Here is a 26,531-nt window from a genome sequence, read left to right as displayed (position 1 = left end):
AGGTTTATTTTAAAAAAAGATATTTAGATTTTGTGAAGTGAAGTGAAGTGAAGTGAAGAATTTTCAGTGTGAAATGTGATTTTTACCACATAAACCTGTTATTTTTAAGCATTAGGAAAAGATTGTAACTAATGTCATTGTGTTGTTTTTTATTGTTTTTAAAAAAAAAAGTGGTGTCTTTGTCGTGACACAGAAATAAAAGGGAAATAATTAGCAGTAAAAGTTGCTATTCCACTGACTGTTAGTCTGGCTGCCTGTGTTTTCACATGTGAGAAGTGACATTGAAAATAGAAAAAGAGGAGCTGAGAAAGCAAAAAAGAAGAGACAAGGGTGTCAACTAGACGGAAAGAATGAGATAAAAGACTCTTATCGGACAGCCAAGCTGAGAAGCTGCGAAGCAGTCAGGAAACAAACATTTCTATTTTTGGTGAAGAAGTCATGAGGGTACAGTATAGTTACTTCCCTTTGTTTTTGACAAATCCCTTTTTCATTGAGTCAGTTTTAAGGAGCCAAGATGTTTGACCGTCTTTGAGAGAGAACTTTCTCTGACATCACTTTTGAAGAGAGGAAATGAATCCAGTTGAACAGTAATGAGAACTTGTCTATGCATGAATTTGTGAGTGTGCATGTGTGTTACAGTTTGCCCTGGATACACATTAAATATGAACAAGTAAAAATAAAATATTCAGCCAGTTTGGAGGAAATCAAATCACACATTTCCAGGCAATGTGTCCATGTGAATTATGCAGGGAAGCAGCTGGTAAATAGTGTCTCTGTCTCCAAGGATCTGACATTTTCCCACCAGGTTTTCAGGGTCAAGATAAGATTTTTATTGCAAGCGAAACAGCCCGGTCTTATCAAGGATAATACACACCATCATACACTCCCTAATTATTGCATGGCTCAGTGGTCGAAAGTACTTTATGTGTATTTACCCTTGTGTGTGCCTGTCAATGGGGAGATCTTTATCACTCCAGGCATGAACATAACCAGCCGTGATACTTGCGTTTACAAACTGTTAAGTAAATGTTAATCAGATAAGAAATTAATCTCACAGCTACTTTGTGCGAATTATAAAAGTGTCAGTTATCTCTGTAAGATGGGAAGCTGGCCGAACAGCTGTAAATCTCACCAATACGTGAAAGATTACAACCGAGGTAACGCTGCAGCATGTTTTCAGCCAAGACAGACCTCGAGTGGAGACAACCCGAGGAAAATCTCACAAGGACCACTTCAGTCTCTGTCTGCAGCGATCGTTTTTTGCTCCAAGCATGAGTGGCATGACTCATTTGTTGCTGAACTATGTGAATTCAAAATGTGACACTTGTTGAGACAGCTCACCACGGTGAAAGAGGATTTGAATTAAATCTAACAGAACATGACAATAGGTGGAGAGAAGAATAAGAAATGGAACTGATTTTCAAATCTTCCGAATGGGTTTGCATTACTGTTTGATTCGCCAATTTAATGGGAAATTACTGCTTGTTATGAACAACAAATAACATGTAGGCAGTGGACTGAAATTGCAGTCCAAATAATGTTAATAATTAGAGATGAGCAAGTAACATCATTATCTGTATCTGTACTCTGAATGGGTTTAATCCGGATATCAGAGGCCGCTATTATTATTAAAGGGTAACTCCTCCAATTTTACACATTCAAGTGTTTTTGCAGGTCTTGGGGAGTACTACTGCATATGTGAAAAAAGAAAAAAGAAAACACTTTTTTCACATATGCAGTAATACTCCCAAATACTTGCAAAAACACTTGAATGTGTAAAATTGCTGGAGTTATGTTTTAATAATTAGAAAACAATTTACAGAACAAGTTTTTTTAAAACTTGAATGAATAAGTAAATTGAATATTGACACATTTTACGCAGATGATACTCATACTCATGAAAAGTACATCATATGTAGCCTTTTTCTATATATCAAAACACCAACACCAGAACAGACTGACATTACATGTGTATCTAACTATTTAAGCTGTTCAATAAGATTCAGCAGTGCAACTAAATAGCTAACAAGCTGATGTCAGCAGTGCACATTTCCCAAAGTTTAACCCAAGACATGTTTGTAATTTAGACAGTAAAGTTTATCTATAAGTTAGATATGACGGAGACTTCAGCAGACCGCTGTCTCGTCAGTACGACCATCTACTGTATGATGGACAGTACAAAAAATTTGATTGGGTCTATGAGAGCAAGTTCACTGTCAACAGTGCTAAAATATGGAGCGTCATAATGAAACCGAACAGTATTTAATATGACTTTCTCCCTTTTGGGTACTGATTTGTATTCTGTATGTTTATGTATTAGGCAGATATAGAGTGTACGAGAAAAAGCTTTAATTTCAGTTTGATTTAACATGCAAATTTATGCAGAGTCTCGGAAATGGCATACAAAGTGTTGATTTAATATTGCTTGTATGTAAATGCCGTAATATTTCTGGGAAAACTGTTTCTTTAGGAACAAACTGTTGTTTTGGAGTGAGGATGAAAAGACAGGAAAAGAAAGAAATCCTTCGGAGAGCAATGTAGATAGAAGTCTGTATTTTAAAAAATGGGGTAATCTCACTTGTTAGTGTCGCATTCTCTGTGCATGAGTGACACCCGATGGTCAACCACACAGCAGTACACACATTCAAGGTCAGTGTGTGTGTGAGAGAGAGATGCTTGAGATGAATCATCATTTCATCAGTATGGATGTGTGTGCGTGTGTGTGTGTGTTTTGACTGTTTATAAGCTCATGCCCATTTGAAGGGTGTTTGTTTGTAAGACACCTAATTGCCAATAAAGGGAGTATTTTGCAGTGCATCTTGGGAAATTGTTCTACTCAATTCGTTAACAGGCGTACCACACAGCTCCTACTAACGTGGTTTATTGCCATTACTTGGCCACGTCAAAAAGTTTAATCAAAATAAACAATGTCTCTTCTGAGACACATTATAGTAATATCTCTATTAGACAGGCAATTTCACTGCATACTCCCCTTGTGTGTGCTTCTGTCTGTGAGTGGATGTGTCCCCAAATGCTCGCGAGCTCCACATCAAGGGATTAGATGATTGAAAGATAAAATATGAATTTTGAAGTGCTCGAAAAGTTGTGACTCCGCATTAATTTCCTCTTTCTGAACATTGTTCATCTCGGTGTTTAATGAGTTGATTAAACTGGGAACATTCTCTACTTTCTAAATCCGAGAGGGGATTTTAATATGTTCTATGATATCTGCAGTTTCTATTTTCAGGTATGTGGATTAACAAAAAAAAAAAAAGTAGTTTATCTCCCTGACACATTTGCAACTCTACTCAACAGGATTTCCAGAACCACTAGATATGGAAACACATTTTGGCTCAGATAAAATGTTAACATCAAGGACATACAGTATGTGTGTGTATGTGTGTGTGTGTGCTACATACTTTTCGGCTGCCGTCAGTTGACTTGTAGGTGAGCATGTAGTTGTCAATTTCTGCTATTGGCGGTTGCCAGGAGATGAGAGCGCTGCGGTGATTCACTTCACTGGCTGTCAGGTTCAGGGGCGTGTCCATGGCTGCCAAGAAAGAGAAACCTCTCAACATTTACAATCAATTCAGTGCAAAAAAAGAAATGCTTTCAGAGTGTTTCTTACACCTACAGCGTAGTGCAATTCTCAAATAATGACTGAGGTCTTGTCTGCCTGCTTTTGCAAAACATGGTTATTTATCATTTATACCCATTGTGTTTCAGCTTTTCATAGTTGGAGTGAGTGAATGCCTGACGTAAGAAGTAAGAAAATTGCTGTTACTGTACATGTTTATATATGTTTGGTGAAGAAAGTACGTTTCTCGGTTAAGTTCTTATTATTTGTGTGGTCGGAATTGCTTTGAATACTAATTAACACACATTTTTCTTCACAAAACACTTTTTAAGTTAAGCGTTAAGATACTGTTGAGGCATTTAGACAGAAACAGTTCTGTTAATTTGATGAAATTATTCAGTGTATGCAGAAGTTTTCAAAGGCTGAATTTACAGCTGATATTGTAGCTGTCTTTTGCGGAAAATGTAAAAGTGCAAAATCACAAAGGGGTCAACTAAGTAATTTCTGTTTTAACATTCCTCACATGAGATTAAATCAGCTAAAGCTGCAGTGTTGAACTCACGGCTTTGTTGCTATGAACAATGGAAACAGGCCAAGTGCACTTTGCGCTGCTCTGCTGAGAGTATCCTCAGCATGTCATGGCAAAAAAACCCACCAACGCTTCACAAAATGCGTTTTAACATTTTTGTTTGAGAAAAGCTTAAAATATCACCATGACAAGAGCTCACATTATTCTCATTCTCACCATGAAACTTATTTCATGATTGTGAAACTAATTTGGATGCATTACATGCAGCACAATTAGAAATAATGTATTTAAGTTATGCTATTTGATATTGTTAATCCTATATATATTTATTATCTTCAAAGTTAAGAACATGTGGAGAAGTATTTTATTATAGAAATGATCTAAAGGGTTTTCATACTTGACAAAAAAAACAAACTGTAGGCATCCAGCAGGCTTTTGATCATCGACTAATTAATGAATACAAGCTGTGGCTGACTCACCATCAGGAGAGATGTACCACGCAATAATATCAGCAGCTGCAAAATAATCACAGCGACTGTACAGGGACTAAAATCTGGGTCCAATGGACATAAATCAACAACCTGGAAATTAAACCCAAAATTGACCCACAGAAAATCTGCAGGGAGGTGAATTCATAAGGATGTCCGTTTTGCAAATTCACACTACCACCCACCCCACAAGACTGGCCAGACTTTAGCACAGCAGCAGCACTGGGTGACAATGACCCAATATTTTGATAAAACCTCAGATGCTGAGATTAAAGCAGCTACAGGGAACTTTTATTTTTTTGTTGATTTTGGCAGCTCCTGTGGACAAAAGAGGTATGAGCACCCCCACCTCCCTTTTAAAGATCTTTACTTGGCCAGTGCATGCATTTGTTTTGGAAGCGAGAGAAAGAAAGATGCAAATATTTTTTTAATATCATTTTCTTTTTTAAACACAGCTGTTTGCAGGATGCATGGTAATTAAATAGGTATCTATTTGTGGCTCTGTAAGATGAATAACTGTAAAGGAAAGTTTGTTTTAGTGCCGTACCACCAGACTACAGAGCAGCTTCTTTCCTCAGGTTGAGACTCCTCAATCTTCAGCCATAAAAATAGTTTTATTATGTGACTTATCCAACCCTGATAAGACTGAGTACAACCTGGTGTCAAGCTTTAAGAATAGCTATAATATCTATATGAAAACAGCCAATCTTCTTGCTGGTGGTCTCATTTGCTTTCCTATAACGTTAAAAGTTCCTTGGAGTACATTTAAATAAACTTGTATGCCAGCACTGCTAAAGGTCATCTTTGAAATGATTTTTCTTTTCTCTTTAAATTCTTCTGCTACTTGAACCACAAGTGATACAGAATGCTGCCACTCTGAATCAAGAGTCAAATGATAAGGCTGACTATAATACAGATTTTTCTTACAAATCCACATGTTAACAAATCCAACAGAGAGACCAAGGACATGATGATATGCTACCCTGTATCTCAATATTCAATTACATTTTTTAATTTCTTTTTTTTCCGCTTTATTGGATAGTGTTGCAGTGTATAGACGGACAGGAAATACAAGGTGATGTGGCATGGTTTCCCTGTTGGTGTCAAATCAGGAGCATTGTGATTACATTATATCCATCCGGTCTTAAACCACTTAACCACTGGGACATACTTTCTGATGTCCCTGCCATTATAGTTTACAGATGTAGATCTGTTTAAAAAAGCAGATAATAAACTGATTTTGATTTGTAAAAAAAATCAAAATAAATCATCTAACAACTGAGCTTTTTAGCAAAAGTTACTTAAATTGCAAAGAAAGAACATGTCATCTAGTGCAATGTTGAGGCTCATTGAGGTGCTAATAGTTTTTGGAGAACAATGCAGGTCTATGACACAGAGGGATGAGCTATTTTAGGTTAGCTACACACGCAGTACTTAGTCTTTTTACTGGTTTTCTTGATAATGAGAAAAATATTGGCAGACTTATCCTTGAATGCATGAAAACTAACGACACGGTCGATAATTTGGTCCTCAATAAGGGATGACAGCTGTAAATTGTATATTTTGTAGATGATTGCTGTAAAACAAAAAAAGGAACATTTATAAATATTACTATTATCCATTAAAACACTCAAAATATAAGAATAATAATGGGACATTGTTGCCCATACAGTATACTATAGTCGTATTCCATGATGTGGTAAAATCTCTTCGTCAGTAAATACTAAATCCCCACAGGACTGAGTGAGACGAGACTCTTTTTCTGTTTAGTCACAGTATATCACAGCCTCAAATGCATTCAAGCCCTTGATCAGCGAGCCCACCCAAGTTTTACTGCGCATTACATCACACCAGCCGAGTATATTCATGGTCCCTGCGCAGCTTTCAACAAGGCCTGATTATAGTGCCTTTGTTGATACTTTAACCACATCACAAGGAGATTCACCTCAATTTCCCCACCTTACATCACCCTTTTTTCAGTCAATATGTGATCTTCCGACATGGTAGCGGAGGCACCGACACACTCTAACCCCATTTTACTGCCTGATAGAAAATAGATGACCTTCTATTTGGAAAAATCTGTTTCCTGTAGTTACATCATGACTCTGGGGCACATCGTCAGCCAGTCGCTCCAGCAGCGCTCTGTGTAAGAGAGGCAGGGGCGCTGTGCCGAGTGTGCTGTGCAATCCAACGTCAACGCTGTGAATAGGAGATAAAGATATCCGTTACATGACAGTCTCTTTCTGTGATTCCCTTTGTTCGATTCCTCTGTTCTTTCTAAAGTGAAACAAACACAAGCTTCTATAAACAGCCTGAACTTTTAACTTCTCCTGAGGACTTGAGGGGCCGAGGGCTTAACTGTTCGCTAAACATCTAACCCTCGATTGAACCCATAACTTCGCGCAACTCTGTACACATAAAGGAAATCAACAACTCCACACACTCTCCATTCTTTTAAATCCTGGCATGTGTGCGCATATGTTCAAAATCGTTGACAGCTCGGTAATTAACAGCTTGTACCCGTCTTGATAACCTCCTGAAAGATGTGGGGTGCCTTCAGTCGGAGACAGTGATAGGCAGATTCACATGGTGCGACACGGGGATTGAGAGAAACGGGCAAAGGAGGGAACAAAGAGCATTTAAGAGAGAGTGCAGCTTGAGATAAACACAGCACATTCTGCATCTCATTTCTGCTTTTCTTCCTCCTTTGTCTGTTTCCTCCTATTCCCACATCAACCTGGGGTCTTCCTCTCCTTCGCTCTCCCTCTTATCTCCATTTGTGCTTCTGTTTCTCTCTCCTGCTCTCCATCCTTTGTCCACCTCCTCCTTTCCTCCTTATCTGACAGGCTGCCATTCTAACTCAACGTGCCAGAGAGTGAACAGAGTTTATCTTTTGTTCTTGTCCTCCCCTCGACTTGATGAACTCTGCTGCTGCATCATGGGCGCATGGGGATAGATGAGCGAAGGAAGAGGCAGGGGGAGATTTTAATTCATAAGAATGGAGCAACCACCCTCATTCTGCCCATCTATCCCCTCATTTCGCCAATTAAATCCATCTCCTCGTCCTCCTCTCGCTCTCACTCTCTCCCTCCAATTAAACCTTCGCATTGAGCGTGTCTATACAGGTGAGCAGGTGCCGCCGGAGTTCCTGGCAGCCCTGAAGCTCTATCTTCAGAGGCGGAGGTTTGAACAATGGGATTGAGATGAATAGGTTTGGCTACATCTAATGTCTCATTAACACACGGTGTAAACAAAGCGAGAGGAAAGAAAAAAGCACACACAGAGAAGCAGATGGGAAGGGCAGCATGGGCAGCGGCAATTTGTTGTAGGGAGACAAGAGGGAGGAAGTTATTAGAGTGGATATCACATCTCTATTCCGATTTGCAAGTGAATGATTCCTTCTGGAGGATGTTTAGGAAATTCATTTGTTTTTGGGAATCTAATCCAATTCAACAAATGCTACTGGGATGGATCTCACAGATGGAATCACGGGATCGAGCACCTTTATATGGTATTTTAAGTCCAACTGAAATTAAGTAGCTTTTTTGGCTGCTACAGCAAAACGTGAGAAACTTCTTTGGTTTCATGATGGCGTATCCTATTTTTGCATCAATTCAACGGGATACAACAACCCACATTACCTTTCCTATCTGAGTCTCCTTTTTATCAAACTAACAAACATGAACACACATCTTGTCCTGCACCTTAGCTTGTTGAATGAACGAACAAACATTCACTGGGGAAAAGTGCACTGTTAATGTCAGTCTACAGGCGAGATACCTAATTATCTGCTCAGCTGCAGCACATTAGACAGCAGGAAAACTGCAACCTGCAGATGTCACCTCAGTTCGATTGGACGCTGGTGTGGTCCTTTCTTTTCAAAACCACTAACAACACGCTGTCTAGTCTTTGTCTTTACTTTGTCTCTCATTCCCTACAGTGCAACACCGGCACTGTGTCAACCAGCCAGTTGCTGTCAATCAAGCCCCTCCAGCTGGGTGAGATAAAAAGAAGCTTTTCTGATATTTCACACAGACCTTTTTTTTGCGCTGACAGTATTTCTGACTGCACGGGGGAGGACTAAATGTTATCTCAGTTGGACCTGAAGAATACACAAGAGCCTTTACAGTTACAGTAGCACCATGGATGATATCTAAGAGCCAAAACGTCCCAGACAAACCATAATTAATATTTGCTACAATGATTCAAAGTTCTTCATAACATTTTGTACTTTGGGCCATTTCACTCCATCATGGCTCTGCTTCAGACAGCACCTCCTACAGAGTGTGGGCTTGATTTCTGTCCAAGGAGCCTCAAATCACAAGACCTCTTCAACCATTCTCAATTGTGGTCACCAAAGTTATTACAGCAAAGTTAGGTTTAGGAACAGAGGCCAGGCCTCTTTGCCATCCAATTTCCTGTCCCTATCGATATCGGTGTGTCTAACCCCTTCCTCACCTGTCTCTATTCCAAAAAACCTATTTTCTGCTTTTTCTCCTCCCTCGTTCTTATTGCAGGAACCACAGGTGCGACAATGAAGCTACTACCTGATAAATTAAATGTAAATGTAAAAAGTTTTTAGTGAATTATTACGTATAAAGTTAAGGGGAACTTCTACATAAACATAATGTTGTTAGGTATTTATTATTCAAGTATTATACATAAAAGTAATGCATTTCAATTTGTTCTTCTGTCTCCTGTATAGAGTTATTTTAATTTATACACATTAACTCAACATGATCGAAAAACTTTGCGTTTAATTTGACACTTTCACTGAAATTATGTAAAAGAATTAGACACAAAATTGAGATGAACTTAAAACTAAAGCCATTATATACAGTGTATATGCAATATCTTAGAATGGATATTTCTAATGATGTTGCAGAGTTTCAAACATGTACTGTAAAACAATTAACAGCACAGATTTAATGAGGATGCAAGATCTTCAAAGTACATTAAAGTGTCAAAGATGCTTCAATTGTCTGAAGAATAAAGATTACCTTTCTGTAATAGCAGCACTCTCAGCACTTGCTGAACAACTACCAGCCAGAGCTCAGTGAAGCTGCCCGCAGCAAGGATCTCTGCTGCTTCAAAAACTTGCCAAGCACCTCTCAGCAAGTGGGCTCAGACACATCTGAGGGAGAAAAAGCCTGGTGCTGCAGCCTACAGGCTTATGGAGACACCCGTGGCAAAATCCCTTATTTTCCACCCCTATAGCTTAAATATCAACCTTTGGGGAGCTGTCTTACTCTGTGTTGAACTCTTGAGGCATGGAGGCCAGACAACAAAACAACCCTCAGCTGTGGTTAAGAGGCTTGGGAATCAACAAAAAAAACTCCCACCTACCCAAGAAAATAAAAAAACCTGAATGGTTAAGGCAGTCTTAGTCACATTTTATATGAGTCGGACTGATCCCCTTTTCCCGTCCTTCTCTCTCTGTGCTGTGTTCAGCATGCATGTGGAGAAACCATCCTACTCTAAAAGGAGTAAAAGTCAAAACATGACAGCAAGAGCTTTCACTGACCCTACATGGAACAGGAAAACTGGTGAACAACTCCTGTCCACATGATAATATTCAGTTATCCTGCTACCTTATGATAGACTAGAGTTACTGCCTTGTGTTGAAGACAAGCAGGGTTTCTAAGATTGGCTGTGTTGTAGTATGTTTTGTTGACTCAGACTCACTTTCTCTGCAGAAAATGTGTCTTTCAGCTAGTTATTTCCAACCTCACCATAAGTCTCAACAACACCTATCTACTGGAAAAGTTCATTCAGATGGCATATCCTATGTTTAAACCACAGACCTTAACGCCCCATTTACACCAGGTATTAAAATAAGATCTGTATCTAGACACGTTATCCGGATAATAAATCATCAGATCTTTTTTTTTTTTTTTTTTGCATTTACACCTGGTATTTTTGGCACACTCTCGTTATCCTCACTGAGATCAGATGTCTGTCCTCCAGTGCAAAACCTGCAATGAGTGATTTGAGGTGGCAGCATATCCGACCCAGACTCCCTTTAAAAATATATACGACATACAGTACTCTTGGTGCTTTCATGGTACAGAATACACATATAATCTGTAATTAGAAGTGTGTCTCTTTCAGCCTTCTCTCTTGCTTACCCTCTAAATTTGAACAACAACCTGTATTTTACAGTACATTAGCTAAAAACAAATATCTGTATCGATGTTATGGTGTGCACAGTGGCTATAAATTGTACGGATTGCATTTAAAGCCACCTAAGATCCCAACACGATGCGAGCCAGAGTGCATATATAGATCACATTCTAATACCAGATGTAAATGGGGTCTTAGAAGCATATGATCAATTTGCTCGATGCAAAAAAGACAAATCAGGCGACTTTTAAATCACATCTTCAGACTTCATTTAGTCTGTTTGAGTGATTTACCTATTCATTTTCATGTTATTTATTAAAATTGGATTTGAAATTTCTCTGCATGCTATTTTGGTCAACACTTGAGCTTTATAAATACTGTAAATACTGTACATCAATGCATCTATAACCAGTTACTCTAGCCTAGGCAGACAGACAGAGGAGTGAACTGCAACTCTAAGAGTGAAAGGCTGACAGAGACAGAGACAGAGACAGAGCAGCAGACGTGTGGTGAAAGACTCACCGCCAGACTAGTTGACCAAACTAAGCAATGGCCTCATCCTGTCTCACAGCCTCCTCACAATGTGACATTTTCCACTGGAGCGGAACAGCCAGAGACAACAAGCTGTGTGAACTGAAAAAGGCTTTAATATTTCAATTAGGAAGTTTAATTAACAACAGGGGAAGATTCCTCTGAAGTTGGGGGTGACTGAGGCACCCCCTGGTTTGACATGTCATCATTAGTCCTGCGGGGCTGAAGACTTTATTGGTGTGTGTTTCTTTGTGCGCTGTACTTACATGGGCCCACATAGGACACAACTGTGCGAATGCTTCGATGGGAGAAAGGCACTTGTGTTGTAAGTTTATGAATAAAATAAAACTGTCCAAATGTCTCCAAAATATAGTTAATAAATCTGGTGAAGCTTTAAAGAGCAACATCACTGAATACAGTTATGCAAATCTGAATCTGATCCTGAGACGTAAATAATGTAAAGATATGACTGCATTAGAGGTTCCGCTTTATTAATATGTTTACGACACTTGTTTGTGTTTGTCCTGTAGTTGGTTAATTCTGAGTAAAGCAGACATCCCGCAGACGTCCTTCAATCAGTCCTTCTATCTTCAATGGAGGAATGTAACCGTGGCGAGAATAAATTTAGTCTATTAGCAACAAAGGCAAGCATTAATCGCTTGCTTGATTCAGTGAGACATGGTATTCAAAAACAAAATTCTTGTCCAGTTTACTCACTCCATGGTGACTGCATCGCAGCAATATCCCAAATTCTTTCTTTTATATGACAGTCTAACCAGGGTTTTTCTGTTTTTTGTTGTTCTGTGAAGAAGCTGAGGTACATGACGCACAAGGCAGAGCATCTGTTTCCAAATAAGGAACACCTTAAACAGCTGAGAACATTTGTTTATGTATGAGTTACTATACATGTACAGCACTGACATGGTTGTAGGTAAGCCTAATTTTCACGAGCCCCATTTATGTTTTGAAGTCTCTGCAGCTCAGAGTTTGTATCTGTTCCGAGCAGTTCGTCTCTGCTGCAGTGCAGGACAGGTAGCTCCGCTTCTCCTTGGGGGATTAAGAACTCCTCTGCTGACTGAAAAGTTTTTGTTTTTTTTTCCTGCAAGAACTCCAAAAAGAAAACTAAGTTTAGAGAGCTGCAACTCAGCTAAACTGGAACAATTCCCTCAACCCTAACTTTCCTCTCAATGAAGCACACCATGAAGGTGAATATAATGAGAGGTGGGTCACGTGGTGATGAAGCAACAGAGAGTTCAAAAGTTCAACCCTCATGACAGCTTGCAAGTTTCCAGCAAGACATTGACCCATGTGACACATGTTAACTGTGCAATGAGTGTTACACAGCAATGAGAGATCAAAGGTTTTAAAAGCACACTGTGTGGGAAAAGGTCAAATCTGTAGAAAGCGCACTGTAAAGTGACCCATAATAATAATATGAAACCTCCAACCCATAAAATACCACAAACTACATGTTTATCACCTGAAACATCACCAATCAATAAAGCATACAGTGCATAGTCCTTTAACACCAGCAACTGGACCAAGGAACAAGCAGCAATGCTCTCAGACAAACAGCCCCACACCACTGAATATACTCCGAGGTAATCTAAATTTGAAGTAATCTAATCAACATAAATAATAACTTAATTTCTATTGTGTCATAGCACACGACTTTAATTGTCAACAGAATGTGAATAAATAAATAACTTTTTTTGACATTATGCATTGCGTTGCAGGGATGTCTACTGAAGATAGCTAGACCTATGTTGTTATACCAATCTGTAGCTCAAGAGAGGAGTATGAAAGTTTAGCTCAGGCCTAGGTTGAAAGCCGAGTGATGCCTGACTCACTCTCACTCCTCTCCCGCTTCACGCCTCTCCCAACCCCAATTGATCCCACCTTGTCTTCACTGTCACCAAAGTCCTGGTTGGATTAGCTTTAAATCACTCGCCACTGTCTTCAAAACCTGCTCCTTCAGGTGAACAAAAGCTCATGTGCTAGTGGTGTCACTGACACTTCCCCGGTGCACTGAGCTCCCAGTCCAGGCAGAGTTAGCTCATAAGACTGCTACCTGCATGGCTAATTGAGCTACAGTTAACAGCAGTTAGTGGTTACACCAGTGATATGCTTGCTGGTCCTTACTTGTTTGGAGTATGAATTTGAGAGGTGGCCAATTCTTAGGGATGAAGGTTATTATTCATTGTCCATCACGGCCTCAAAGGAGGAGTTACTATTCTGCAGCACGGCAATTTTCGAGCCACTTTTTTAATGGAAACTAATATAATAAGTATAAAAAAAGACAACCATGTGTGGAAATATAGAGCACCTGATACGACCCAAAAAAAAAGACTTCCATCCATAAAACCCTCCAACCAGCTGTCACTTTTCTAGGTTGTTATGATGGTGGACTGCATGATACATTGACACTGATTATATGTTTTCATTGTACTACTAAGTTCTGTTGTTTGTGCTGCACTTTATTAAACCCCAGGGAGAAATGCATCTGCTGTATTTCACTCATTCTAACTACTTTAGTAGCGTTGTGAAGTCATTGCCCTTAGTCAAGGACAATGGGAGGAGAATTCATAATTAACATGCACATTTTTTTGGTATGAATGAAACCAAGCATCCCAGGGGGGAAACTCTCCTACTGTGAGCCGACAGTGTGAACCACTGAGTCACTGTGCCGCCCGCTGTACTGATACCAGCTGAATAAGATGACACGTACGCGTTTGGAGGTTGGTGATGACGGTGCCGCTGGTGAGGGGTCCTTTGGTGGCGTAGAGGGCTACGGAGTAGCTGGTGCTCGGCTTCAGGTTGGATAGCTGGTGCTCCTGCTTGTTACCTTCCACCAGGAAAGTATCAGCTGTCACTGAAATACAGAACACACATATATTAATATGTTTACTACATTCACACCATCTCATACAACATTAAATTGTATCTCTTTGAAGTATTTCTTCACTAATTATGCTTTTAGGGGCCACACTATAAATATCTTTTGCTCTAAAATATGACTGGGTACTCTGTAATCTACATGAAATATACGACTGAAAAAACATTATTCACCACTGATCTTATCTGTATGCATTTCTAAGAATCATCTGAAGGTGACTAATACTTCGGTCTAACAAGGTGAATTCGATTAAATTACCATTAAATTACCACTTTATATTTTTAGTCATAAGAAACTGCCTCTGATTTGACTGTGAAAAAAATACTGATGAAAATGAAAAAATGAAAATAATGGTGTAAAATGAGAACAAGACTTTTAATAATAAAATTTAATAAAACGGCTGAAGTGTCACAGGCTCACTAATGGGATTTTGTTGCATTAGATGTTGATTGATTGTAGTAAAGTTGAGAGCTGCATTATGGTTAAACTTCACAGTGACAGTGATGCAAGTGAAGATATGGACAAACCATATTTTTACACTATCAACCTATTTTATATGACGTTTGACTGACTGACACCATGATGGTTTGGATTTTATGTGGGTGTTCCTGGTGGCCATTAAAACATCTAATTTGTGATGCAGGACAATACTCCATGAAATATGAAATTTTATTGACCTTGATTTAATACACTGACACTCAAGGGGATTTGTCCACAACTTACATTGCACTTCTCTAAACCATGGAGGAGGCTGGTTTTCAAATATGTGTCCAGCATATAGATACTGTCTGTGTTACTGAGATGATCTGGCAGCCGTCCAGTCAGTCAGGATGTAATTTACACATTGACTCCAAGAGCTGAGTAATACAGATTCCTCTGGATAACTCAAGGCATGGCTTAGTCAGTGAGGTCATGTGCCAATGAGAGAAATGTGCTTCCCATAACATTTTTTTGCAGTCAGTTTATTAGAATCATGGAGAGAAAATAATGGTTGAGATCAAGTGTTAAACATTTGACTGGTGAATATAAAAAAAATGCACTTTACAAAAGGCTAATGACTGCTTACACATAATGATATTTGTTTGAATGATATGCTGCCTTTGAATCTTTTTATACTTTCATATTTCAGCCCTCTAGCCGTGTGTGTCAAGTAGATTTAAGTTATATCTACTTACTGTGAGTTGGCAGCCATCCACTTGGTTCAGGGAGCAAATTATAAGTTGACTCTGAGAGGAGCAATATGGTTATCGCTTACCTATCTGGATATGGCTGTCAGACAGCCCAGACATGGCTCGCATCAGAAAAATACGCCGTGTACAAACTGCACTGTTTGTGTCAAGGCTTAGTGGTTCAACCAAGCATGATAAACAGTTCTGAAAGCAAGACAAATGGATCTATATTGCCTCTGAGGCTCACACTGAAAACCTGTCACAACTCCACACGCTGCACCTGAATGACCTGAAACTAATCTGCTGATTATGCTCCGACTGCAGCTAAATCTTACTGCAGTCAGTGCTATGACTCTATGGGATTTCAATCATTTAATTGTGCAGAATGGGAAAAGAGCTCAATGTCAATAACGAGCTGTTAAGTAAATAATTGCTTGAACAATGCCTCGCATATCCAAGGTTGCATGAAACACAATCATGACTCAAGCAAATGGCAGGATCAATAAAAAAGCTGATCTGTAAGGGTCAGGATCCTGTAAAATTAGTGAGGAGAATACTACAGTGGTGTCGATGTGAGAAGGGCAGATAATGAGCTGACTTTTTCATGATTTGCAACTGTGCTGTAGTCACTTGACATCCAAGAAATCCAGTTCTCAGAGAAAAGGGCATTGTGGTGGGTGGTTTATCAATCAATCCATTTATTGTCTAATAAACAGCAAGTTAATGAAAGCCTCTTGATGACAGTAACTCACCCTGATTGTGTGTGAGGGTCAGCACGTAGTTGTCCACACTGGAGAGAGGGGGGTTCCACCTCAGCAGGGCTCCTTGTGGAGTGATGTTGAGAGCGGTCAACTCCGCTGGCATGTCCATCGCTAGGATAACAACACGACAAAAATATAAACCCAATGTATCGACAAGAACAACACTAATATCAGGATCCATTAAACAGATTTGATAACAAGATAACTGGTTACTTGAACTAGAAAATCTAATCACTGCAGGACATACAAGGCAACATGGTGGTTATACATTAGCATATGTATATATAAAAATTGCCATTTTAAAAAAGTACATGTGGGTAGATTTGTAGGCATGTCAAAATTTAGTTTAAATACATTTAAATATGTTTAAAATTATACATCAAGACTCGTGTTTGATAATTTCCTCCAATATACAATCATTTTAAGTATGGGAGTTTGATAACATTTCCCATACAGCAATTCACCAGGCTCATAAAACTCACAAACTGTCAAACTACACAGTGCTGATCAAATATGAATCAAGATTATGTTACTGCATTGCCTATTTCATGCTTCAAAAGTTTTCAGAAACACAATTTATTGTACTTTTTCGCTGTAATTTAAGAAAGTTTGTGACCATGCATTTTTTTGCTTGAAAACGGACCGAGAACCGCCCCAACTTGGATGCTTCTCTCAGAGCTATGTCACACATTTTGTTGCTCTGATTGATTATAGATCTGTCAAATTGTGTCCAGAGGCATTTTGGTCTTTGCCCGTACAACACCTCTTGGAAATTGAAAATGAACTGAGAGGCTCCAGACTAATATGCAATTGTGAATTCTTCACCACATAACACAGCTCCTAACTTGCTGCTGGATGTCACATCCAATTAGAAAAAAGAAAATAAAAAACATATATTTGTCTGGACCATTAGCTTTTTTGTCTCCGTTCCCAGATATTTGGGAAAGCTACATGAATTTCAACATAAACGATGGAGCTGTGTCATTGTTGCTTTCAAATGCAGAGAGGTTGTCATTATCTACACAGTGGATCATGGTATAATTGCAGAGGGACGTAAAATATCAATTACAGCTCACAATTTTGAATAGCGTACTATTCAAATAAAAAAAAAACATTATTCAACAATCGTCATCAGTTATAATCATAGGAACCCAGACACAGAAGAGCTTTGCATTCATGCTGATTAATTCTGACTCTCTTTGCCATTTTGATCACTGTTTCTTCAATTCTAACACACATCAAAGAGAAATTATGCAGTCAAGAAAGCTGTAGAAGGTCTCAGTTATTCTCTTGGGCCTACTGTTTCCCCACACTCTACCTAATTTCATTCTCAGACTGCTGGACATGCCAAAATTGAGTTTGAATTTAATTATACCTTTAACCTCAGTGTTTCAACCCCAATTTCTCCTCAGGCGTGTTATTTTGGCACGGCAGAGAGCGTGGCAGGAGAACACAGAACACTGCATGTGCTCCAAAGCTCTGCCCAGATGAGGTAATTAATATTGCCCTGCCCTCATCAGAATAAAAAAAGGAATTGCGCTCATTAGCACACTGAAGTGAATCTGAGTCTTTCTTATCGCTCCGATAGATGAACAAACCCGATTAAAATCATTACTTTAATTGCAAAAAGGTTTAAGTGAATTTAATGGAGGCTTGCCAAGTCAATTAGATTGGCAATGGAGATAAAGTAGAGATGGCCAAAGAAGAAAAAAATAAACAGGTCATCCTCCTTCATCAGGCACAACGATAATCCAATCATCGGTCTCCATCTCCTGATTGCACCAGTGAATCACAGGCAGCTACGTAATGCTCGCACTCGGATCTGTATCTGAAAGTCAAGCTCCAGTGCTTAAGATCACGTTTGGATTAAGGGCGAGAGAAAAGGTTTGGAAAAAAAGGAACAAGGGCTGCTCTGGGATTATAGTATGAGGCTGTGGTGCAGTCTCATACTGATGGGAAGCGCCGCACCATTAATCCTAGAGTATCCACTGCCAAAAACACTGTATTTACATGCTATATTGCCACCATCTATCCAGGAATACAGGAAAGCTGGACATTGAGATAATGAGCATGTGAATTTGGCCTCCTCCAATGGTACAAACCTGCTGTTCCAGTAATACACTACAACAGTGATTGCAGAGAAAATCACAAAACCGAGCCTCACTAACAAAATAAAGCATGCACAAACAATAGTATGATCTGCCCACATTGCTCTAAAAGCTGTAGGATGAGGATGAAATGAATTCATAGTTCAGTACTGTTTTTAAGGATAATTACAGTGTCTGCCAAGGTTGTGTTTGAGGAGGTCAAACAAGCAGAGTGGTACTTTGCCAGGTCACTACACTAGAGGGAAAAAAGACAATATTGTGAAGAATGAACGACTGTTGCTGTGACTGTTACAAATAAGTTTAAAATGATATGTGAATCAATATTAGACAAGTTTAGATGCCCCCAGAAACTTTTGAAGAGGATTAAGAGATGGATGGTCTAAAGTAGCTGGTTGGCTGTGCATTCCTTATTTTTATACACATGAACTATTGTGAAAAAAAGACATTATTAACTGTGAATGAATAGTACCTAATGTAAATTATAAGATAAAAGCCTATAATGCACAAGTGATTCACGAGAGGGGCCAGTGAGGGAGTCAGCAATTATATAAGGGCAGCTGTGGCACCTTCCGGCCACCCCATCAGAAAAACGTCAGGAAAAAATGAAACTGACCATTTGTTACTTGCTAAATATTGTATTTTTAGAACAGCCTCGCTGCCATGAGGTCAGTCTGCTTTGTGCTGCATCTTTGGTCATTAAGTAGACCAGACTGCAGCAGGCAGTACAGTTAGTGAGACACATTGTGCCATATAACTCCCCAGTCTATCTCTGCATCCCCTCCCAGTACTGTGGAAGCTGCACACATAAAGCAGGTTATGTGTGTGAGTGTGTTCTCCAAAATAACCCCACAGCTACTCTGGATGTGTTTGTGGCACAGTACTAGCACTGAGCAGCCATGAAAACATTTTACCTGCTGCACCAGCTGCTTTCATGCTGCATGAGGGCCGTGTTGCCTTGTAGCTACAGGGAAACTTTTCAATGATTTTATATTAGAAATTTTCAGCAATGTGATGGTAAAAAATGTGTGGTACTACATTCAGTATAAAAAAAATTTAATGTATTCTTCCAAAATGGCGGAATTTGAATTCTCTGACTTAAGTGCATTTTATTTTATTTTCTATGATTGACCAGCTTTGTCCCTGTATTTTGTGGTATGGTAATCTGTGAACCACCTTGTAACTTTTAATAGAAATAAAGTTTATATAAAAAATGAAACATGAGAAATAATTACACCCAATCTGTGGATAATAAGTACCTATAAGTGTTTAGCACCTGAACCTGAAGGACTGTATCCCTTCTTTTGCCAGTACCTTTGCCCCTGACGTCACTGATTCCTCTGAAATGATCTTTTAAGCATCCATTTATAATAGGAGTCTCCCTTTTTTATCTCGTCTTAACATTGCTGGTAGAAAAAATTAATCAGGTAGGGGGGGACTTTAAAGGTCCCCCTCCAAACTTCAGTTTTGGGAAGAACGATACATTACCAGGGGTCCCAACACTTTCCTAATGAGCGCCCTCAATTAAACAGGCCTTCACACAGTCCATTTAATGTCGCCCTCCCAAATTTATAGTAGATTTAGCGCTACCTGCTGTGGTGACAAAATTAAAAATTGCTCCTTGCTTTGTCATCCCCTCTGATGATAATTGATTACAGAGAGGAAGTAAGTAGCAATTGCGGCACCATTCAAGTCATTACATACTTGGCCAGGCAATGCTGGATTACTTTTCCAAATCCCCTGTTTCTGTATTGTTGTTCAAAGCGGCATTAAAATGTCCCTGGTTGTGCGGGAGAATGTTATTTACCATTTCTAACAAGCTTGACTTTGGAGTTATGTTCCTTTCAGGCTATTACAGGGCCAATGGCTCTGCTCATTGTAGGTACACTGGGATTGTTAAAAAGAGGCTGATAATAAAGAATTGGAGGGGAAACACAAGACAGAGAGTAGAATGAGAGTGAGAAAGACTCTTTTGGCTTCTTTCTCTTCTCAGTGGACTCTTAAACCTGACTTCTCCAGGTGAATCAGTTCTCATTGGCATGCAAACACACCTTTTGCTCTACTATTCTCTCGCCTCTCCCGCGCTCTCCTTAGCTCTTGTTTTTCTCCCACACAGGCACCGAAGATTTTGCATACAGCACTGGGAGAGTATTAATCTCAGGTTAGTGGAATTCTTTCACATGCATGTGTGTGTGCAAGTGAGGTTTTCCTGTATTATGATTCTGCAATAAGTTATGAGTTTCCACCTTGACTGAAGAACTGGGAAGAAATAGGGGGAGGGAGACACCGAGAGAGGAGATTAAAGAAAGAAGGGATGAAGCAGTGAGGAAATAGGAAGAGGAGGGAGGAGAGAAGAATGGGAGGGACAGAGAGAGGCTTAACAAACATACAGAAGGATAGAGGTGAAGCAAAGAGATAAGCAAAGGAGGGAAGCGGAGAGTGAGATGGAGTTGGGAGTAGGTTACCAATTACTGGGTCATGGAGTGGACAGTTTCATCTATTGCAGCAGCAAAGATTGCACCTCCTGCAATGTCAGCTGTGCACTTAGATTTTGCCTGATGCCTGTGCGTGTGTGTGTGCGTGTGTGTGTGTGCGTGCGTGTGTGTGTGTGTGTGTGTGTGTGTGTGTGTGTGTGTGTGTGTGTGTGTGTGTGTGTGTGTGTGTTAGAGAGAGAGAGTCTGCTGCTCTTTTTAGCACACATTTCCCAACACGCAGCTGTTATTGTTGTGGGAAGAACAATCGCTCTGAAAGTCTAGCAGAGGAAGAGGAAGTCTTCATTCACTTGACGTGGCAAACATTTTGTCGTTCTCCCCCCGCCGTCGCCCACTCACAACGGGACATTTATCAAAGACTTGTAGTCAAAGGAGCGCGAGGAATGCGGTGCGATTTCCTGTTGTACGAGAGCAGATTATTACAAGAGCACAGCAAAGGTAGATCACACCATTGAGTCAGGAAACAGCACAGCAACAATGCAACATTCCTACAGTAAATCCTCCCTTCGTTAAGGTCATAATGTGTTAGAGAGGTGTTGATTCAACTTTATGGTCCGTTTGGAGGCTGTAGTTTGTGGTGCTGTTGCCTTATACTGACAGGTGTCCCTATTATTTAGTCTACCCCATTTTTATCCCTGAGGGTACAGCTTCCACTACACATACAGTATGATGTTTGCCTTGCAGCGGCCATGGTTACAACAAGTGATTAAACCACAAAACTGTAGAGGAAGGTGTGATGAGAATTTTGTACTTCATGTAGAGGTATGTGAATTGAAGCCTTACACAGCCCTATTCAAAGCAACTGTTCAACGTGAACTGTGACCTTGTTTTATGACTTATTTCATGTTGTTTTATGACCATGTGAGATATTGAGTAATCACTGAAGGTAAACACTCTCTTCTCTGTGAATTATTTCTTTAAGTGCAGGGGGACATAAATTAGTAGCTGTTAGAGTGTAAACACACCCAGAGAGAGAGAGAGAGAGAGAGAGATAAATACCAAGATTTCCTCCTTAGAAATTGAGTCTTCACTTTGTAACTGACCTGCGTGTTGCTCTGTGAATGCTCCTCTTGTACAAGATTAAAACCTTGTTTGAACTCTGAGCTGACTCCGATCTCCTTCCTCCTGTTCTAAATTAACGCAGAATTATTTTAACAGAAGGCAGCCTCCCAAACCAACAAAACAGAGATGCTTTCTCTAAACAAAGCATGTTCCCCTTTATCCTGCTTCAGTCCATGAGACTCACAAAGGGCCCAGGAGGAGATCTGAGGCAGGATTTGGTTTTCCTGTCTCTGCACTGTGCAAAAGTAGCCTGGTTCAGACCTCAAAACTGTCGACTGCATCTATAATTTGTAAAGCAATTTGTATATTTATGAGAAACGACAACATAAAAATGGCCAGACGACAAGTGTGAATGGCACGGACACAGTGGCACAGGTTGTTGTACGTTTCAGAAAATTAAGCTGAAGCTTAAGTTCAATCAGGAAGACTATGTTATGCTACTCATCATTTGCACTTGTCTCGCTCTCCCTCTCTTTCTCTCTCCTTCTTCTCCCGCCTCAGTCATAATCAGCTGACTACGGCTGTTTACTCTTTCAGTTAAACCAACCAGATTATACCAGAGTCTTCTTAAGCCATCATATTGTTGATGCCAAACTTGAAATCTGTTCTCATCTCTGCTGCTGTCGTTTCAATGCATTCACAATGTATCTCTTCTCATCCAACCAGATCTCAGCCAATCTCTTCATCCAATCACCTCCACCACCAGAGTAGAGATTCCATCGGGGGGATCCTAGTCCACGGACGGCTTTATTATCCCCTTAAAATACTATGACATCACGTTGAGGTCTAATTGCCAAAGACTATTCCCATTTCTCATCTTTATTGTGCACATGTCAATAAATACTTGTTCATTCTTAAATTGCCCCCCGGGGACAAATAAGGTATTTTGTATGGAATTCATTTTAAGTCTCTCCTGATTGAACTAGAATTATGTTGTATGCCTCTGCCAACCAGTCAAGCTGCAGTTTACATTAATGTCTGTCTAGACTTGTACATGGACTTCATCACTGTTTTGACATTAGTGATTACAGTAAATCATTTCCAGTGAGAGACATGCTGTCTTCACTCAGAGACTATTTTTACAGAAGAGTACAGAGGACTGACAAAGAGCTTTGTTACAGAATGAGCTATTGATGCTACGAATATGGATGTTGCTTCAAAGAAGCAACAAATTCTCAAATGCTTCATACAGACGTTCAATCCAGCAGCACCAACAAAATCTAATCAGTTGATCATTAAGTCCGAGTGGATGTTTGTGTCGAGTTTTAAAAAAAATTACTCAAGGCATTCCTGAGATCTTGCATTCATGGGATGGGATAGAGGGACAAACAGACTCCAAAAATATGATGCCTCTAACGACTGCTGTTGGTGGCACAGAGGCATAAAAATGTATCCTTGAATTGACTCTCGGGCATAGATTACCCGACCTGAACCCGTTCGGACAAAAATCTAGAAATGATGTCCCAGTTGAGGTCGGTTCAGTCATGTCAATTGATGCGGTGCTTTTAAATTCCCTGATAAAGTGATAATTGATAATTCTTGGGGGACCTCCTGTCTTTGTTGGGGGCATTATTTTCCAGGTTCGTCCTGCATTTCATATCTACAGTATGACAGTATCACATATTCTCAGGCAAGCGCAGGTCTGGTTTGTATGGTTGTATAGCAGCTCACTTCTCTTCTATTGTACATGCTCCTAATAATGTTCCCTGATCAACTCCCACCTGTGAAGACGGAGGTGCTGACCACTTTGCTCTCCTGACTCCCTCTGACAGCGTTGAGGCTGATCTCGTATTCTGTTGCAGGGAACAAGCTGGACAAGGTGTAGTTGGTCACATCGCTGTCAATCACCACGCTGTCCACGCGACCTGCAGGAGGACATCAGAGAGGGGCCGACATCAGAAGTGCTGCCGTCACTCTGATCTTACATTTCTTTGTGTACGGGGAATACTGCTTTGCCAACTGTGTTTTGCATCACAGAGTTAATGTTTAATCAAGACAGAATTTTAATTAAAAATTCAATTAAAATTCACTGATAAAATGCTACAATTAATTAGGTGGAGCGGGGTGTGTAACAAGGTTCGCTGCTACAAAATATCTTACATCAGAGAGACCCGCAACACCAAATGCCATGTTCATTTAACTGTAACATAAAAATGCAGTGTGTCGGCGTGTCTGCTAATATAATAAATACCTTCTTGTTATAATGCAATCAAACACTTTACTGCATGTGAAGAAAAGTAAGTAATTAAAGGCTACCTCTGGCTGACTGGTAGGACAGCTTGTAGTATTCAAATGGAGCCAGTGGTTTGATCCAAGAGATCGTCACTGCGTCTTCGGTCACATCTGACACCGCCATTTCTTTCGGTGGGTCCATGCCTAGAAGGTAGATGATGGGTGAAAGCGTGTTAGCATGGGATAAAGATGGACTGGGAGACTGATATTTTCAAATGTGGGTAAGGGGAAGATCTTGCTTTCACGGTTTCCAGAGATTCTCATGAAGTACAACAGAAGTACATTTTGAGGTGTATTTATGAGGTGTATCATGAAGCAAGTTTAGGAATTTACATAAAGATCTAAAAGAATCAGTGCCCTTGAAAGTACTTCAGCGATCCTTGCTTTGTCCATATTTAATCTCCTCACCTCTTGATCGCATTTACATAAACAGACCTGTCCTTGGTCTCTGGAAGCATGAGCATGTTTTAATGCAAATTTGCACAATAAATAAACACCATCAAGAGATATTCCAGGAGAAATCCATCCAGCTAAAAGAAAACAATGGCCAGCATTAGCATTGAAACTGAGTAGGGCTTACTCAGAGGAGATTTACCCCCCCCCCCCCCTCCCTTCTGACAATTTGTTTTATGTGTGTCCCCTGAGACAACCGAGCTGCCGTGGAAAAGGTTACGGCGAAAACAATGTGAGCCCACAATTAAACTAATGACACGTCCTCGGCTACTAGAGAAAGAAACGGGGGATAAGGAAAGACAAAACATGAGGAGGAGGAGGTGATGAAGAGATCACTTCCATCTCTTGGTGTGAACAAGAGGAGAAACTGGCAGCGCTCGTAAACAAACTGCACTCCCTCTTTCCTGCGTTGAAAAGAATAATAGCTATTATTCACAAGCAGAGGGGGGCAATCTATAACTCCTGGCTTTGAAGTCATTTAAATTCTACTTGTAGTGTATGATATACAGTTGTAGCATTTATATAAATTGTTATTATTCATGTATGCATATCTTACTAATTATGCTTGCTTTGGCAAAGGTGGTGTATGAAAATAAAGGCTAAAAAAAATCTATATTTTCTCATGAAGCTTTCTAAAGGTCTGAATGGGAACAGTTACAGAATAGTTCTGTCAGAGTTATCTACTCCTATTGACTTTATCCCCCTGGAAGATCACAATTCAATTTGCACTGTGTAAGCTAATGAATGAATGTGGCCCTCAGATAGAGCTGCATTAAAGCACCGTTTGGACCGACCATGGTGACAGAGACAGTATCAGTCTGATAAACCCAAACAACCTACTGTAACTGTGCTCAAAGCACACGAGCGCAGACGATTTCAAATCAAATATGTGTAACGCTGAAAAGCAGACCCAATTATACAAGGAAAGCCAGAGTGCAGTGTCTCATCAAACAAGCGAGATCAAAGCAAGACACTGAAAATTACCACAGTCTGAAGACAGGTGCAAGAAGTACTGTACATCTGTCTCAGAATCCCTGTCCAATTTCACCCTCCAAATCTGCTTATCTGTGTGTGGGTGAATGTAAAGATGAGAGAGAGGGAGTGCTCGGAGCTGCCAGGGTATTATATGGAACTGGCATAGTGATCAGATGACAGCATGCAGGTGTCTCTGGCACTGATTCAAAGTTAACATCTCTATTGTTCAACGCTGACTTTTGTCTTTTCTCCATTTGCCTTCAGTCCTTGAATATTTTCCCTTTTGATGATTTCTCTTTTGTCCTAATTTCTAGCAAAAAATAAACAGATTTCCTTTTTTCTGTCTTGCCCATTGTCTCTTTCTCAGGCAGGTTATTATACTTACCCTCTCCTCATTCCCTCTCTCCCTAGATGTGAATAGCACATTCGTAATCAAAAGAAATTTGTCTGAGAGCTCCCGTTCACAGTAAGCCAGTTAATGAGGAATTACGGGGTAATACTGTGTAATATATTAACAAAGACAGACAAAGGTGTGAAGGATCATAGTGGCGCAGCTGAAAGAAAAACATTTTAATCAAGAGGAACAGAGAGAACTGACAGAGAAACTGTAAATACGCGAGAAGAGATAAAAGAAAGGAGGCCTAAAAGGAAAAGAATTAATTCAAGAGGATAAAACAGAAACAGTACAAAGCATAGAGCCGACTGCTTCTCTTACACTGAATGTTACAGTTCGAGGGCATCTGCCCTCCCTCTCTCACTTTTCTCCTCTCTGTCCTTGTCTGTACTAGAGAACCATTTGTCAGCAGTTTCTTAAATATCTCCCAATGTTAGGATGGCGTGTGAGTTTAGAATAAATGTGAAATAACACTGGATCATTGTATGGACTGGCAATTGACTCAGATTTCATCTATGTGGCAGAAAACCTCAACCATCTGACACTACAGAAGAGTACAAGGAGTCAGGAGTCAAAAAAAAAGAGAAAAAAATCCAGGACGGATCATTAATTACAAAAATCATTCTGTTGTTCTCCGCAAATTAAATGCTACAACAGAATATCTGGAAATACATATTTCATTTGAAATCACTTAATCACTTGTATTTCCATTTAGATTTTTCTCCTTTTTCCTTTCCTTCCTTC

At 39.8% G+C, this 26,531-nt stretch overlaps 1 protein-coding gene across 1 annotated transcript in view; it reads right to left on the bottom strand.

Annotated features, from left to right (window-relative positions):
• Positions 1–26,531, bottom strand: part of tnr (tenascin R (restrictin, janusin)) — a 71,618-nt gene that overhangs the window by 10,253 nt on the left and 34,834 nt on the right. The window contains exons 19-23 of the mRNA XM_073491676.1: positions 23,990–24,109; positions 23,455–23,598; positions 16,066–16,185; positions 13,977–14,120; positions 3,420–3,550 (exon numbers count right to left, since the gene is read on the bottom strand). Of these exons, the coding sequence (XP_073347777.1) occupies positions 3,420–3,550; positions 13,977–14,120; positions 16,066–16,185; positions 23,455–23,598; positions 23,990–24,109 (659 nt within the window). The remainder of the gene's footprint in view (positions 1–3,419; positions 3,551–13,976; positions 14,121–16,065; positions 16,186–23,454; positions 23,599–23,989; positions 24,110–26,531) is intronic.

This window comes from Pagrus major, chromosome 21 (genome assembly GCF_040436345.1).
Source record: "Pagrus major chromosome 21, Pma_NU_1.0".
NCBI classification, from domain to species: Eukaryota; Metazoa; Chordata; class Actinopteri; order Spariformes; family Sparidae; genus Pagrus; species Pagrus major.
The sequence above is the reverse complement of the archived record's forward strand: the minus strand, read 5'-3'. Positions and strand labels throughout refer to the sequence as shown.